This window comes from Chamaea fasciata, unplaced genomic scaffold (assembly GCF_029207755.1).
Source record: "Chamaea fasciata isolate MVZ Bird 193981 ecotype frontalis unplaced genomic scaffold, bChaFas1.0.hap1 SCAF_9, whole genome shotgun sequence".
Lineage (NCBI taxonomy): Eukaryota > Metazoa > Chordata > Aves > Passeriformes > Sylviidae > Chamaea > Chamaea fasciata.
Window position 1 is genome coordinate 30,285,845 of NW_027094094.1, and position 14,994 is coordinate 30,300,838.

General features: G+C 42.8%; 1 protein-coding gene across 1 annotated transcript in view; it reads left to right on the plus strand.

Moving 5' to 3' along the window:
• The window catches only part of IPMK (inositol polyphosphate multikinase), a 40,137-nt gene extending 33,658 nt beyond the window's left edge, over window positions 1-6,479 (plus strand). Inside the window, exon 6 of the mRNA XM_066191700.1 lies at window positions 866-6,479. Coding sequence (XP_066047797.1) covers window positions 866-1,494 — 629 coding nt within the window. The 3' untranslated portion in view covers window positions 1,495-6,479. The remainder of the gene's footprint in view (window positions 1-865) is intronic.
• The last annotated feature ends 8,515 nt before the right edge of the window (window positions 6,480-14,994 follow it).

The window sequence follows — 14,994 nt, forward strand, 5'->3', positions numbered from 1 at the left end:
CATTTTAAAAGTCCTTTTTTGTCCTCATGTCAGACGGGTCTTTGGTGGTTCCCTGTAGTGTTTGAGCTGCCTGTCAATCTGAAATTAAGTGTGCAGTTGGCTGTAACAGCAGTGCAGACTATAGGAATTTCCTCCTCACTTCTCTTTTACTACTAATAATGGGTAGAGAATTCTAGAATTCAACTTCTTTGCAGCTTTGAAACTACAATGAACTAGAAATATTTTGAAAGTATTACATGTTGTTATTATAAATACATTTTTTTGTTTCTAGTTATCTTCTGTGAATATCTAAGTATGTTTTCTATTAGAAAGCTACTGCAAAAGCATCTTTCAATCCAAAGGACTTTATCAGTTGAAGTCAATCCACATGTTGCTCTACATTAACAATTAATAAAAATGCTGCCATCATGGGGTTGTTTGGTGATAATTATTACAAACTAGTTACTAGTTGACACTTGCTCATCTGTCCCCCAGCAAGGGACAGAAGGTGCACACACAAACTCACTCATAATAGCAAGCTGCTTGAGCCTGTTTGTGCATGGAGAATTTAATAGGTCCCTGCCCAAAACTGTCCAGGCGCTTGTTAAACTGACCTGGGAGCAGGAACCATGTTCATTTATTGTGTGCTTGATACATTTACTTTTACTTACAGCCCAGGCTGTAGTATTACACAGCAGGTGATGTGACTGAGGGTCTCAGAGTTCTTAGGTTCACTTTGGGTGTAGTTAGTAATTGCCTGAACAGAAACTATCTGAATGGTGTCTATGCCTTCAAATAAGAACTATTCTCATCCCAAAAGGAACAAAAATAGTTTGTTTTTCGTTCAGAAGTGAAAATAATCCCAATATGTGTGTATTTCTTGCAGGCATCTCAAAGTTTTTCCACAGTGGGTACTGCTTGAGAAAAGATGTGGTAGCTGCCAGCATTCGGAAGGTTGAAAAGATTTTGGAGTGGTTTGAGGGCCAGACGCAGCTCAACTTCTACGCAAGCTCATTGCTGTTTGTCTATGAAGGTTCATGCCAAGCCACAACTGTGCGGTTGAGTGATGTCACCTTGGCAGAGAAGAGAAGGGTGCCCAAAGGCCTGTTATCAGGTGGAGATGTATTGGAGTATAACAATAATATTAATGTAATAAATTCTACAGAGAATGGAAAAATTGAAGCTTCTGTAAGCAAAGGCTTGTCTAAATTTTATGCACTTCACAAAAAGGCGTGCTCGAAGAGGCACCACAGTCAGCTAAAAGTTGAAAACTCAGAGCAAGATAATGTGTGGAAAACCAGCACATGCATTACGCAGGAGCACCTGAATGGAAATGTTCTACCCCAACTGGAAAAAGTTTTCTATCACGTGCCAGCAGAGACCAAGGAAAGTGCAAATGTCGAAGTCCGAATGATTGATTTTGCTCACGTGTTTCCTAGCAACACAAAAGATGAGGGCTATATTTATGGTCTGAAGAATCTAATCACAGTACTGCAAAATATTTTGGATAACTAAATTCTTTGCTATGTTTTTTATTGGGGGCCAATGATAAAGAGCAACAACATGAAGAATTTCTGCACTTGTAGTTCTGTATAACTGGGTTTGTATTGTTCTATATTTTATTTGTCTTTGTACTTTTGGTAGAAGGGTTTAACTTTTTATAATTTCACTCAGGAAAAATATTGATAGTTAATTAGGAAGTGTGAAAGGATGAAGATACTTGAGATAAAGCAGGATAGGTAAATTAAAAGATTGAAATGTATGTGGTTGGCTTAAGTCCAAGGACCACCAGAAGCAAGGGTTATGTTAGTTCCTCTAATGACTTTAGCATAGATGACATTTTTGCCCATTTTAGCCTTGACACTGAGCCGCATCTCCATGAAGAGGTGTTTAGAAAATAGACTGAAAGCTGTAAGGTGCAGGATTGATGTCCTCAGTACTGCCCTTGTGTTTACTGTATTTGAATAACTGGAGTAACTCTGCATGGAGAGAAATCCCGTTCTGAGTCGGCAGTCTCACCTGAAGCCAGTGCATCCCAAAGTGCTTTTCCATGTCACGGGACAATATTGTTGTTCTTTCAGTCCTTCCCCCTTCGTGGATGTCTGTAGCCGATGTTCACCACAGATGAGCTACCGTGTCATTTGTGTTGAGGTGCTAAGAAAATGCTGGAGTACAATACCATAACAGGCTTAAACTGCACAACTTCTAGAGAAACTGTTTGTTCCTAAGAACGAGTGAAAGAAGGCAAATGCAAGATGTTCCAGGAACTAATTTGATTTAGGAGATTATGTCAGTCTGTTAATGGAGTGTCTGATGCTGTGATTAAGGAAAATGTCTCACTCTGTTCTCATGGCCCTTCTCCAACAACATTGCTTTAAAAAGCAAACTAGTAGAACGGGGAAACTAGTGTTTTGGGTGAGTGTACAGAGCTCTGCTGGCTGTAAGCCACTTGCATTTTTGCAATGAGCATTCGATGCTCCCACGGCTGGGGAGCACTGACTGGAACCAGAAGCAATACGGGCGGAGGAGCCTCCTGCGAGATCGTTCAGCCTTGGAGCCACGAGCTGTGCCACCCCTTGTGCCAGTGGAGCTGTGGCTCTCCCGTCCTGGGCTGCAGACGCTGCAGGTTTGTTTCTTTAATGACACACAGGCAACCTGTGTAATTTGAAAGCTGTCCCATTTCCTTCCTTTTCACAAGAAATATTCAACTTTTGTATGGAATACTTGAGATCAGGATGATGTATCCAAAGCAGTTTTGGTGTGTCTCTTCTGTATGCTGTGTACGTGGCTGTGGTGCCATGCATATTACAGTGAACTGTGTGAAAAGTGGGAATGGAGGAGTCTTGCCATCCCTAGAGCAAGCTTTTAATGCTTAAAGCATTCCCAGGACGAAAATGTTTTAGAATGAATTTGGTCATTGGAAACATACATCTTTTTCTTGTGGACTTAGTGACCCTGTGGCCTTGCTGCTCTCTCTGTATGATGTTCTGCACTGTGCACTCAGCTGTGTACACATCTTGACAAGTTCTTCATTGGACATCTGTTTTCTACATGACAAAGAGTTTCATACTTTTTCAAGCAAATATGCTGGTTTCAATAAAGCTGAATTTTTAGCTCCATTTGAGAGCTTGGGCTAATTGGGAGAAACAGGGTATTACTATGTGTAGAATTTCGTGGTTTAAACTTCAGAGCTTATATTGGCCAATACATTCAAGACTGAAACCAGCCTTTTAATAACATGATGTTTCAGAAGTATGGGAAATGGGGCTTGCAGGAAAGGTGAGACCAGTGTGTTGAAAATTTTATGGGAAATACAGTGAAGTCTGAGGGGGAAAGTACCAGGAATAGAGGGACTTTTCTTTTTTTCCTACCTGGTGTTTCTCTTGCACCTTATAGTTAATATATTCCCAACTCTCTGTGAATTAATTTAAGCCATATTCTAGAAAGAGTTTGTGGTTTTGTTTGCTTTGTCGCTGGTTTCTGTTATGATTTTGTTGTTCTATCCCGTAAATAGTCAACACTAGAGTAGTCCAGACTGGTAGTGGCCTTGTATCATAAAGTTACAAGGTTTTATAGGAAAATATGGACAAAAACATTTCACCATCATTTTTGTCCTCTGTAATTCATCTCTTCTGGATTTTAATCCGTTTTGTACCAGAGAAATGAGGCGTTTTCCTCAAGTCAGTTATTGGAAAATGATTAGTATGCACTTAATACCATGCACTCTCCTGTCTCTGCTTTAAGATACATGTCCTCGGTGTTTGAATGCTCTTTAAGTATTGATTGTTTTGTTGGCTATGGCAGTATTTGTAACATGCCTGGAATATTGTCAACCTGTCAGAATATTTTGAATAAAAAAAATTTTATCATGGTTTTTGTACCAGTAGTTATTATGAATGTATTTCCGATAATTTAAAATGTAGCTTGAGAAATAACAGTATTTTTCATTGGGAATTGTGTAAATAAAGCTTGCCGTGGAGATGTTTGGGCATAGCTGTGAGCTTGAGCCTTCAGAGGCCTAATGCTCACACTGTTCTTGCAGATTTTAGACAGGGTGCATCTAGTGTCTTGTATCTGAACCAGTTGTTTTTCATTTACAGTTGGAAATGTATTCACAGAAATCATTAACCAGAATACGTAATTAATCAGAAGATGAAGAGGGAGACAGTGGGTCACTGAACTGATGTACTCTCAAGGATTGATCTCCCTCCCTCTCAGCAATGCCCCTTTTGTTCTCTGGACAAAGTATACAGGACAGGCAACCATTACGTGGAAATCTTGACAGGCTTGTAGGTGTTAATGTCCCATCACACAGTGTGGTGTAGCTGGGTTCTAGGCCTGCTGAGGAAACAGATGATTTTAAGCAATAAGAGTCGGGTTTAGCCAAGCTGACTCTCAAAAAGGAAGAGCTCACGCCGCATTGTCACTCATGGACTCTGAGAATATAGGCTTCTGAAGCCTTTCTGCCTGGGTGATGTCAGAACTGGGCTTAGGCTTACCTAAGGAGAGCTTGAGTTGAATAAAGTTTTATGAAAAGCATTTACAAATGTATTTTTGAATATGGGTAAGATTTGTTGCATAAATTGCATTGGAAGTTACTATATGATACTATATTACCACTATGAAATACTTAAAGTAATTTGTTTTATGAACTGAACTGGTGACTTTACTTGTAGTTGTGATTCTGCTGAAACTTGTACTGGTTTATTTTTTTCTACTGTAATGCATAACCAGAGTGTTCTTCTCCCTAATCTCACAGTTTCATGGAGAACTTTTAAAAGTACTGAGTAGATAAAATCACCAATTTGATTAACAAGAGTGAGTATGTTCTTAAAATATTTCAGTGCATGCAATAGTGTGTAAGTAATGTCAACATGCTGCAAATCTAAAACCCCAGTAAAACTTCCTCACCTGCAGGGAGCTCCTGATCCAAGTCTGGATTGTGCCGAGTTTAAATCGGGCCTTCTCAGGAGTCACAGCAGCAGTGGTGAAGGAATGGTGTCACCTGTCAGGCGTGCAGGGGTGTTTACATTATCAGCCTAAAACCACTAGAGTGACTTGCTCACCTCATGACGGGAAGCACAATCAAATGCAGGAAGACACTGGAAGAGTGGAGACTCACATGTACACTTGCTGTTTAAAGTTAGGATGAGTTGTTCATCCTCCTAATTCCTTTAGGGTTTGTTTTTTTTTTTTCCCTACACACAGTTTCCTCCTGAGCGCCCTTGCTGCAGGTGGCATCACGATGGAAATTTGTATTTCCTAAAAAGCTTATGCTCCATAACTGCTCCTGAAGTGCCACTATTGAAAAACACCATAAAATGCCTCAAACACTGTGGGAATCTGCTCTTCCCTGAAAGAGCAGGAGTGGCTGCTGGTGCACATGATGTGATGGGAGACTGGATTGTAGGCTTTGTGTGAGTTCTTTACTCATTGAAGAGGACATCCTGGGGGCAAGGTGAGTGACAGCTGAACCGTGTGGAGTTCTCCTTCCCTTGCTGCAGTTCAGGTGCAGGTTTGGGTTTAAGGAAGGTAGCGCAGTAGGGAGCAGTGAGAGTTCCTAAGGAGGCCTGAGCAGGACACTGGGTCCATGCTGTAGCACAGAGAATGGCTATGGGGTAAGATCCAAAGGCTGCAGCTCTTCGGGTGTCCCACAGAGAGAATGTGTTGTGATTTTTCACTGGGTTAAAAACAGGATGTTGTCTGGGAAGTGCATTCATCACCGTAGCCACGGGCCAAATGGTGTCTGTTTTTCATGTTCACAGCAATCTGTAAATGAAAGCTGCAGTAGAAAATTGTTATCCAAAGGGCACATGTTTGAAAGAGGAAAATAAGCAAACTGAGGGTTGTACCACAAAAAACATGTTTCAATAAACTTCTTTTACTCTGGTCTTGTTTAGTGGAGATGGGCCTTGTGGATTTGGAGTTTAATTTGTTGTGTGGCATTCAGTAGCAAAGTCAGAACAAAGATACTTCAAAACACCTTAGTTTGAATTACGTGTATTGGTTCAAGTAGTTATTTTATTTCACAGGTCACTTTTTGAGAAAGAAAGTAACTTCCAAATACAATGTGTGTTGCACCTGGCTAAATGAAACTACAGTGCACAAAGGCACTTTAATCCTCTGGGAACTGTACTGGAACATAGATGAAACCATGTGAAATTGCACCTGATGCCGTGTTATTGATAATTTTTGAGATTTAAAGTTCTACATTCGTTATGGTTGATGAATGAATGTGTCTAGTCTTGTCTCAGTTTCTTTGATCCAAGTGTCTAAAGCTGCCCCTCAATCTCCTCTGATCTGTATGTGTTTGTAATTTTGTTTGCTATTTTCTGACGTTCCTGGGCCACAGGGAGTATTGTTAATATTACCCATGTTTATTTTATAAAACATTGTACTGTGCTATCTACCAACTTTTGTAACTTAATTATTAGTGATATTTAGGGTCATTCCAATAGCTGTATATTTGGCAAATTATTAAAATTTTCTGTGACTTGCAAGTATAATTGGTTTCTTTTAAATACAAGAAGATTGTTGAGAAAAGGTTTACTTGACTGTTACCTGCACTGATGAATCCTTATTTCTTTCGTTATTTCTCCTTTTTATTGTGCACTCTATAATGGGTTTCCCTTGGATTTGCCAGGTTTGCTTTACCACCATATTTTTGTCACAGCATCCATTGCCATCCTTTGTTGGGAATACCTGCTGGGTATACGAGAGTTATCTCTGTAAAATAAAAAGAAAGAAATTCCACAATTTTTTAAACTCATCCTGGAAAACCCTTGACAGGACCACAAGAGGCTTTGTATGTTGTTGATTACAAGTCCTTTTGCATCCAACACCAGGTCCCAAATTCTGAAGGCATGCAGGAGCAGCCATCACTTAAAAGTGAAAAGTGCTTCACTTTTAAGTTGGATTGGTTTAGAGGAAGGATTATGTTGGGAATTTTTTTTTTTCTAGTGTGTTTTCTTGCTTGTCTACCAAAAGCTTTCTAAATGTGTTCAGTAGTCATAAGTACTGTCCCCTGGCTCTGTGCAGCCTTTCTTCCAATGCTTGAGAATTGGAAGAAATGATGAAGTGAGGCTGTAACTGACAAAAACCACAGTATTGTGAGGATCTAGGGGGTTTTTGTGTTTTGAATTTTACAAATGAAGAGTGGTTATGCACTGAAGAATGTTTTAAAGAAATCCCCATGTGATATGACTCTGTGTGACAGCTATTCTCTACTATTCTCTTAGCACAGAGAGCTACTCATGAGTCCATCTAGCATAGCTCTTGGGCCTGTGTTCCACTGACTCTGTGCGCAGCGTGACTGATGCCTGGCAGATGCCAAATGTTACAGTCCCACCTATCTGACACATCATTTACTAATTCTCTGCTCTCCTGGCTTCCTCAGTTTGGCTCATATTTAGGGAGAGAAGTGCCTCCTCTGTGTAGACGGGCTGTGGGAGGGGAATGGGTGTTAATCTATTCAGTGCCGGTCAAGGGCAGTTGCAGTGGAGCAGCAGGTTGAACTCTGGGAGACCCCAAGGCTGTGACCTGCTGACCCTCTGTGTAATGAGGGCCCTGGGGACCTGTGGCTTGGCCAGGACACTGGACACTTGGAGACTCAGCAGGAGCAGAGGACCCCTGACTTTGTGCCCAGGCTGTGAGGGTATAAAAGCCAAGGGGTTCCTTTTTTGGGCTCCCTCCTTGAAGGAACCACCTGGAGTTGTTATTCAGTTATTTGGTCATTGCACCAAGATGAAATTATCTTAAGAATTTGAATGTCTGGGACTCTGCCATGGAAAGCCTGGGTCTGAGCCCATAAGGGAACCCAGTGTGTGAGCTGCAAAGGGGCCTCGGTCCAGCTCAGGTGGTGCACAAGAGTGACTCTCAGAGTGGTGCTTGATGCTCAGGCAAGTTTCCTTAAGAATGGAGTGTCTAGAGAGCCATTTAAAAGTCTCACCTTTGATATCAGACATTTATCTCTTCTTGCTGTTCTGCTGGTTTTGCCTATACTTTTCATCCTTCTTGCCACCCCCAAATGGAGGCTTCTTCTAAAGGTGACTGTAGCTTGTCGTTTAGGCCAGCACAGGATTCGAGGATAAATATTCTCTAGAATGACAACTGTAAAATACCTGTCGTATACACATTTTCCTCTGGCCATCTTTACACTTCCTTTGACCTTGAACAGGGCAAAGGAATCCACCTGTGTGTTGTGCTGTGTATCTGAAGGGCAGCCAATTGCCTATTGCCCTGCCACCAACCACCAGCAGAGGGTTGGTGTAAGTGCACACTTCACGGTTGATGAAGCATAAGGGGGAACCGAGTTCAGCCCATTTTTCCACAGCTATATAAATTGCAATGTGGCTGGCAAGAAAAACTTGATTTTTTTAGCAGTTTCAGTGGATGTAAATTGGGCCAGCAGATGGGAAGCTGTCAAATAGGTACCACGCCCAAGTACTAATTTTGCAGAATTCTCAAAAGAAGGAAACAAATCAGGAATAGTTACAAAGAAAATGCTAGCAATTTGGGCAGCCTGAACCTTTTCTTCTCAAATACTCTGATACTCAAATACTGGTGTCTCATCCAGGATATACCCTTGGGCTTTCCCAATACCTATTCATGTAGGTTTGTTAGGTAGGAGGGATTAATTCCAAAAAACATCATGTTCTGTATCAATCAAAAACCCTTGGGAATTTTTTATGGGTCTCTATTCAATCCAAGCAGAAAACTGTTATGCTACAATTTAAACATGTACAAGCAACGGTCCTCCATTGAATATAGTTGAATTCCAGCTTGAATGCTCAAGTGTGGCTTCAAAATAGATGAGGAGCTCAGAGCTGGCTGGGCCCTCGTGCAGGATCATACAACCTTGTGACAGGTCTCACGCTGTTTAAATTTTCACTGTGGTCTCACCTGTGGATGGTGCATGTCCTGGGACACTGCTTGGGTCACCAGGGCACATTTCATCTCCAGCTCAGTCCTGGCAGAGTGTTTCCCTCCGTCCTTTTCTTCCTGTGCTGTGAAACATTGAGCTTAGGCACTCCCTTATCCTCTTTCCAAGTTTTATTCCAAGTTCTTTGCTGTTTCATTTTTGAGTTTTGGTTTTTTTTTTTTTCTTTTTAAACCCATCTGGGAAAAAAAAACAACCCCAAAGCAGCATTTTTCACCTGTGAAGTGCCATGTGGTCTCTGGATGTCAGGCAGTGTTGGCTATCAAAGCCCTCTTCAGCGGCAGAAATCCAGAATAACCCATCAGACTACAGATGTTGCCATGGGTAAGTAATTGTTACTACTGTATTGTACAAACTTCTTTATAAAGAAAAAGAATGTTTCTGTAAATAGACAGCATGGCCTCAGGTGGGCTGTTTTTATTTAGTTTAAACCTGACTTTTCATAAATTTCAGTATTAAAACCACAGTTTAAGAATTAACTAGGAGACATAATTGTTTTTATCAGTTATACTGTTCTGTGATCTGTACGAGGGAGATGGCAGCAGTGAAGTGGAAGAAGATGAATCCAGGCATCAAAGCAATAGTTACCATTTGTCTGGATCTAGAGCTGTATTTTTATGAGTGAACTAGTTTGAAAACAAACCAGTGGGAGATTCCAAGTCAGAATTACGATTTAATAGGAAAATTAAAATAAAGGCAGTAAACACTGACTTAAACTGACAGAGTCAGGAGACAACGTGACAGCCTTTTGGTCAGGGTGGTGGTAGCAGTCCCATTAAATGGTGGCTGCAGTCCTCTTGAAGTGATAGATCTGTTGAAGCAGTGATCCTGTAGAAGGGTCTGGTCTTCCTCTGAAGGTCCAGTGGTGGTTACTGAGCTCCTGCCCTCTGGGAATCCAGTAGGTAATGCTGCCTGTGGTGTTCCAAAACTCCCATTCTATCCAGACAGGAATGCTTGGTTCCTCCCCCTGAGCACAGCATTTCACAATGGGGTGGTATAATTTTGTGAGTCATGCAGTGAGACTTGATAGTCCGTTAACAGAAGAAACCGCCCCAAAGGGAGTTATCAGAAATGCGTATGGAAGAGATAAAGAACACTGCCTCGCCTGTTTCTAAAACCTTATGAAGATGGTAATAGAATACATGCTTATGGTTACATCTTACATTGTAACCTAAGACAATGTGCTTGTAATTATCATGGGAAAGCTGGGCAGTTCAGACAAGCTTTTCTTTCCATTGCAGTGTTTAACAAATGAAACCAAACCGTTGGCTCATACATAACCTTTGATTAAATTGGTTTTCCTTAAAGCTAATCAAAACTCATGTAACTGGATTTTTCAGTCTAATTAAAACCCGACAGCTCACACAGTCTGTGAGATTCTTCTGAAATAACCTGAAGGTTTTCAAGCAGCTCAGCTCGAGCTATCTCTGAAATCTTGGAGCTGACATACATGTTAATGCTAATGACAGTTTCTAAGTTTGACCCAAGCTTAGCATTTCCTTGCTCATGAAGGAGAGGTACTCTCAGGGAATGTAAAATGCACTCCTGTCAGGGAGACAGCTCTTTGTTCAGCGGCCTTTTCAGATTAATTGTGCAGTGAGAGAAGAAAGCAAGTCTCCAGTGCAGCACTTCCCCTGCACTCCCCCTCAGTCAGGACTCCTACAGAATTCAGCCCACTGACTGGAACCACTCTTTGGCATTTAATCAGCTGGAACTCACAGCTTCTTCTTACCCTGCCTGGAAGCTTTTTGGGTCCGTTTTTAACGTTGGTACCCCGACATTTGGAACAAGGGGGAAATCAGAGCTGGAGCTTGGAGGAAATCCAGGTCTCACCCCCGGAACGGTGATGCCTTACCAGAGGCTGATAACCGGCCAGGCTTTGTCACAGCTCAGCTTTCACATCCACTTGCTTGGGGCATGACCAGAAGCAGCAGTGTATAAACACTATTAAAACTCTGCCTTGAGAAGTAAAATTATGAACTATTTTATTTTCAAAGGCTGGTGTGCCTCCAAGAAAAAAGAAAAGACACAGAAGTCCTGTGTACGCCCTTGCTTTACACTTCTTACTGAGTATTTTTTCACTTTAAAGGCTTCCACCTCACCTGGTAACAGTGCAAAAGCAGCTGTGCTACGTGTTAGAGCAATCAGCAGCACAACCAGGGAAGCCAGGAAGAGAACCAGGAGGTATTTATGATGAAAACTTTTTTGCCACCAAGAAAGGAAGGTTCCCCTTTTAGTCCTCAGTTATGTTAGCTTTGCTCAAGTGAAAATACTCTACATAGAACCCAAGGCAGAATGGACGATCAATTAAAGAAAGGGCAGGGAGAGACAACCAGGCTGAAGAGGAGGAAATCATTTGCAGGAAACTGGGCATTCTCCCTTGAAGAAAAGTGCATTTAAATGAAAGAAGTTTAACAAAAAGAAGAGTTTCTACATAGCAATACAGCACACCAGCATAACAGTGTAGTAACAGAAATTCTGGTCCTATTTCAGCTCAGTGCCTCTCAGCTTGTCTGGTTCCAGCATTGCCAGTGACCTTCTTTCCTTCTTTTCTTGCTTCAGGGTTTTTTTTTTTTTTTTTTTTTTTTTTTTTTTTTTTTTTTTTCCCTGTCTTTCTGCTGGAGCTAAATTTACCACCAGCAGACACTGTTGAGTTCTACCACTGGCACATTCTTATCAAACATGTTAACAGCTATTCAGGCTTGTGCAACCCTAAACATGGGAAATATATCATGCAGCTTTCTTACACACAAAGATTCATTTGGGGGTTTGGGCAGACAGTGTCTTCTGCATTTTTGCTGCCTGTCAGCACAGTGGGGAGGCCTTGGAGCCTCCCAGGTTCACTTGCACTTTCTGGCACTGCTGCAGCTCTGGCCCCGTTCTTAGTGAGGGTGTTCATACCTCACTAACAAAGGACAAGAAACCCTGGAGTGGTTCTGGATGAAGACCTGCCAGATTCCTGGCAGAGATGGCTACTCCCCATGGAGCTTTTAGATTTTGACCTGTAATTATTTTAATTAAAAATTATCAGACATAATTATTATTCCATGCTATTTTTCACTCAGGTGCATGAGCTGGGCTCTGCATCCTTCAGGAGCTTTTGGAAAATTCTCTGTATATATGTTTCAGTTGTGGGATGTCTTCAGCTGCCAGGTGAGACATCCTAAAGTCAGTGTTCGAATTACCTGGGGAGGAAAGGACACCACCTGTCGGTCCTTTGTAAAGCATTTAGGTTAAAGTGGAAATTTGGTTAAATAAAGTTAAATTTTGGCTTGTTAATGGTAAGAGTATTTGGTGGAGCTCCCACGGTGCTAGACGTATTCTGTGTATTGTATACAAACAGGTGAGCACAGAGGGAGTTTGCTGAGTGGGCTGCTAAAAACCTCCCTGAATAGACAACAATATTTAGACAACAGCTGCTGAAAAACTCCCTGAATTTCTCTCCCTGATGGGAGATCTACAACTATTTTCTTTGGAGGCAGCAGCTGAGATACTGCCAACAATAAGGAGAGCTGCTCTGCCTCAATAAATACTGGAGACAGTGCATTAAACCTGTCTAAGACAGGTTTACCACTGCTTATCTGTTGGCTTTATTTTAAATGTCTGGTAGAGAAACCGATCTATACATGAATGGGATTATCTCACCAGATGAGGCAAAATAACAGAGCACTTCTATCAGTGGATTTGTGGTAAATACTCTTCAGACTAATTATTAATTACTACTACTAAGCAGGAGCACTTTCCCAAGGGTGCATGTTTAGTGCAGTATGTGACTGACACATATTAGTAGGAGCTTTGTCCCAGCAGTGGAAGTCTGGGACAGTGGGAGTCTTATTGTCACAGTGGCTGGGAATTGCTGGGAAAATTTCTGCTCCCTGGTGAAAATTTGAGGGAGTTACAACTCCACCAGCACTTGCAGCAGCGTTTCCAAGCTGGCTCCAGCAGCAGAAACTCTGGAGGGAGCTGTAAGCTCAGTGTTTCAGCACAGCTTCTTCTTTTCATTATATATTTTTTTTTCCTGTCAGCCAAAATGAAACTTTAAAGAGGTGGCATATTAGGCATTTGTGTGTAGATAAACTTTTGAATGATTAAAAATGAAATCGTTTTACTTAGCCCTGCACCTAATAAGCTTCAAATGTAGTTACTGAGATCTCTGAATGCAGTATTCACCTGTGCCTTTGCTGGTCAAGCTTTAGTGGTTTTCATCAGTATATGAGACCACCTCTGTTTTCTGTGCTGGGTGTCAGTTTCCTCTGGAATAGAGAAACAAGGGGATTGATAAAACTACAAAATATAGTGGGTGTGGTGGGGGGGTTTGTTGTGTTTTTTGGGGTTTTTTTTCCTGTTTTGTGGGGGTTTTTTTGGCAATGGATTGTAATGGCTTTTGAGCCTTATTGCTGTTTTAGGGATGGTAATTAGGGGAGAGGATGGTTAACTTTAAAACCTGAGATATTAAAAATCAAAACTGGCCAAAGTTAGCACTTAGCTACCCTGTGCAAAGCTTTGCAATGCTTATTAATTAACAATTGGGAGGACTTTTGTGTGTGTGTGGTGGTGGTGGGGAAACTACTGCTGAGAAGTTACCAATCTCAAAGGTGGGCTAAAAACTGCCGAAAATGTCTTGTCAGGGGCTGACCTGGAGGTTGTTGAGAATTCCTTTCGCATGAGGGCTGTTCCCAGCCCCGGGGGCCGCCGGCTCTCTCTGCTGAGTTAGGAAAGATGCGTCCTATTGTCTTAGCAAACAATTCCATGGGTGACGGTGTGGGTGTTAATGTCTTTGAAAAGGATCTCAGTGTCTCTGCCAACTTCAAGCCGCAGGTTTGTTACAGAACCCAGACAGTTTAAATCCTGAAACAGACAAATGTGTCAGCACAAGCCTGAGTCTCTCAACTCTGGGGGAATTGACAGGTTCAAGAGGGAATGTGGGATAGATGGTTCGGCAAGGCTGTACTTTCCTAGTGCCTCAGCCCATGGGGAAAGGAAGAGGGCAACATGCAGCCGGGAGTTTGGGATAAAAGGAGGCTGCGCCCTCCAAAACCTCGAGGGCTCCTCTGTCTCCTTTATCGACGCTGGCTTTTCATAGCGTGGTTTTCTGTACACATGCAACTTTATTTGAATAAGGGAGAGAGTCCCCCGGGGCATATGCCCGCAGGGTTTTGTCTCTCGGTTTTGATCAGGAGAGAATGTAAGTTCCTGAGTACCCAGCCAACGTGCCGGGGAAATGGTATAAAATGCCCTTTGGTTGGGGGGGTGTGTGTGGTGAGAGGCACCCACCTGGCTCCTCTGGATCGTAGCTAATAAACAGTTTTCTTTCGCTTCAACGACTTTGTCCCCATGTGATCTAACAGGATCTAAAAGTTAGTTTCTTTCTAACCCCGCTAAAACAAATGCAGGGCGGGCTGGTTTGTGCCGCGCCGAGGGGCAGCAGCGGGGCCTGCTCCTGGCCCTCAGCCGGGGCTCTCCGCACGGAGGGAGCCAGCGGCTCCGGGATGGCGAAGCTCGTGCTGCGGGTGAATTAGCCGCGCCAGAATTTAAACCCCGTCGCTCCTGTGAGGGCTGTGTGCGTGTGGAGAATGGCTGGGGCTGCCATCGGAGCGGTGCTCCGCTCGCCCACACTGCCCCAGCTTCTCCCCTCCGCAGGGCACCTGCCTGCGGGCCGTGAGGTGCATTTGGAGTTCGCCAGTGCTCAGGGCTCTGCCTTCAGCGCAGCCTTGGAGCCTGGCTCACCGGGAGTTAGTTTGTTTTACCCCTTGGAGCCTGGCTCACGGGGAGTTAGTTTGTTTTACCCCTTGGAGCCTGGCTCACGGGGAGTTAGTTTGTTTTACCCCTTGGAGCCTGGCTCACGGGGAGTTAGTTTGTTTTACCCCTTGGAGCCTGGCTCACGGGGAGTTTGTTTTACCCCAGGCACAGGGGAGCCGCGGGCCGGGCTGCGGAGTGGCAGGAATGGCTGCCTCTGGGTGACACATATGGGGGTTTGGGGGAAAAAACTCCCTTGTGTGGCTTGTTTTGCTGTTCTGAAAGTGCGAAAAGGTAGAGCCTGGAGCTTATCACATCAGTGTGCTGCTGGACGCTTTCTT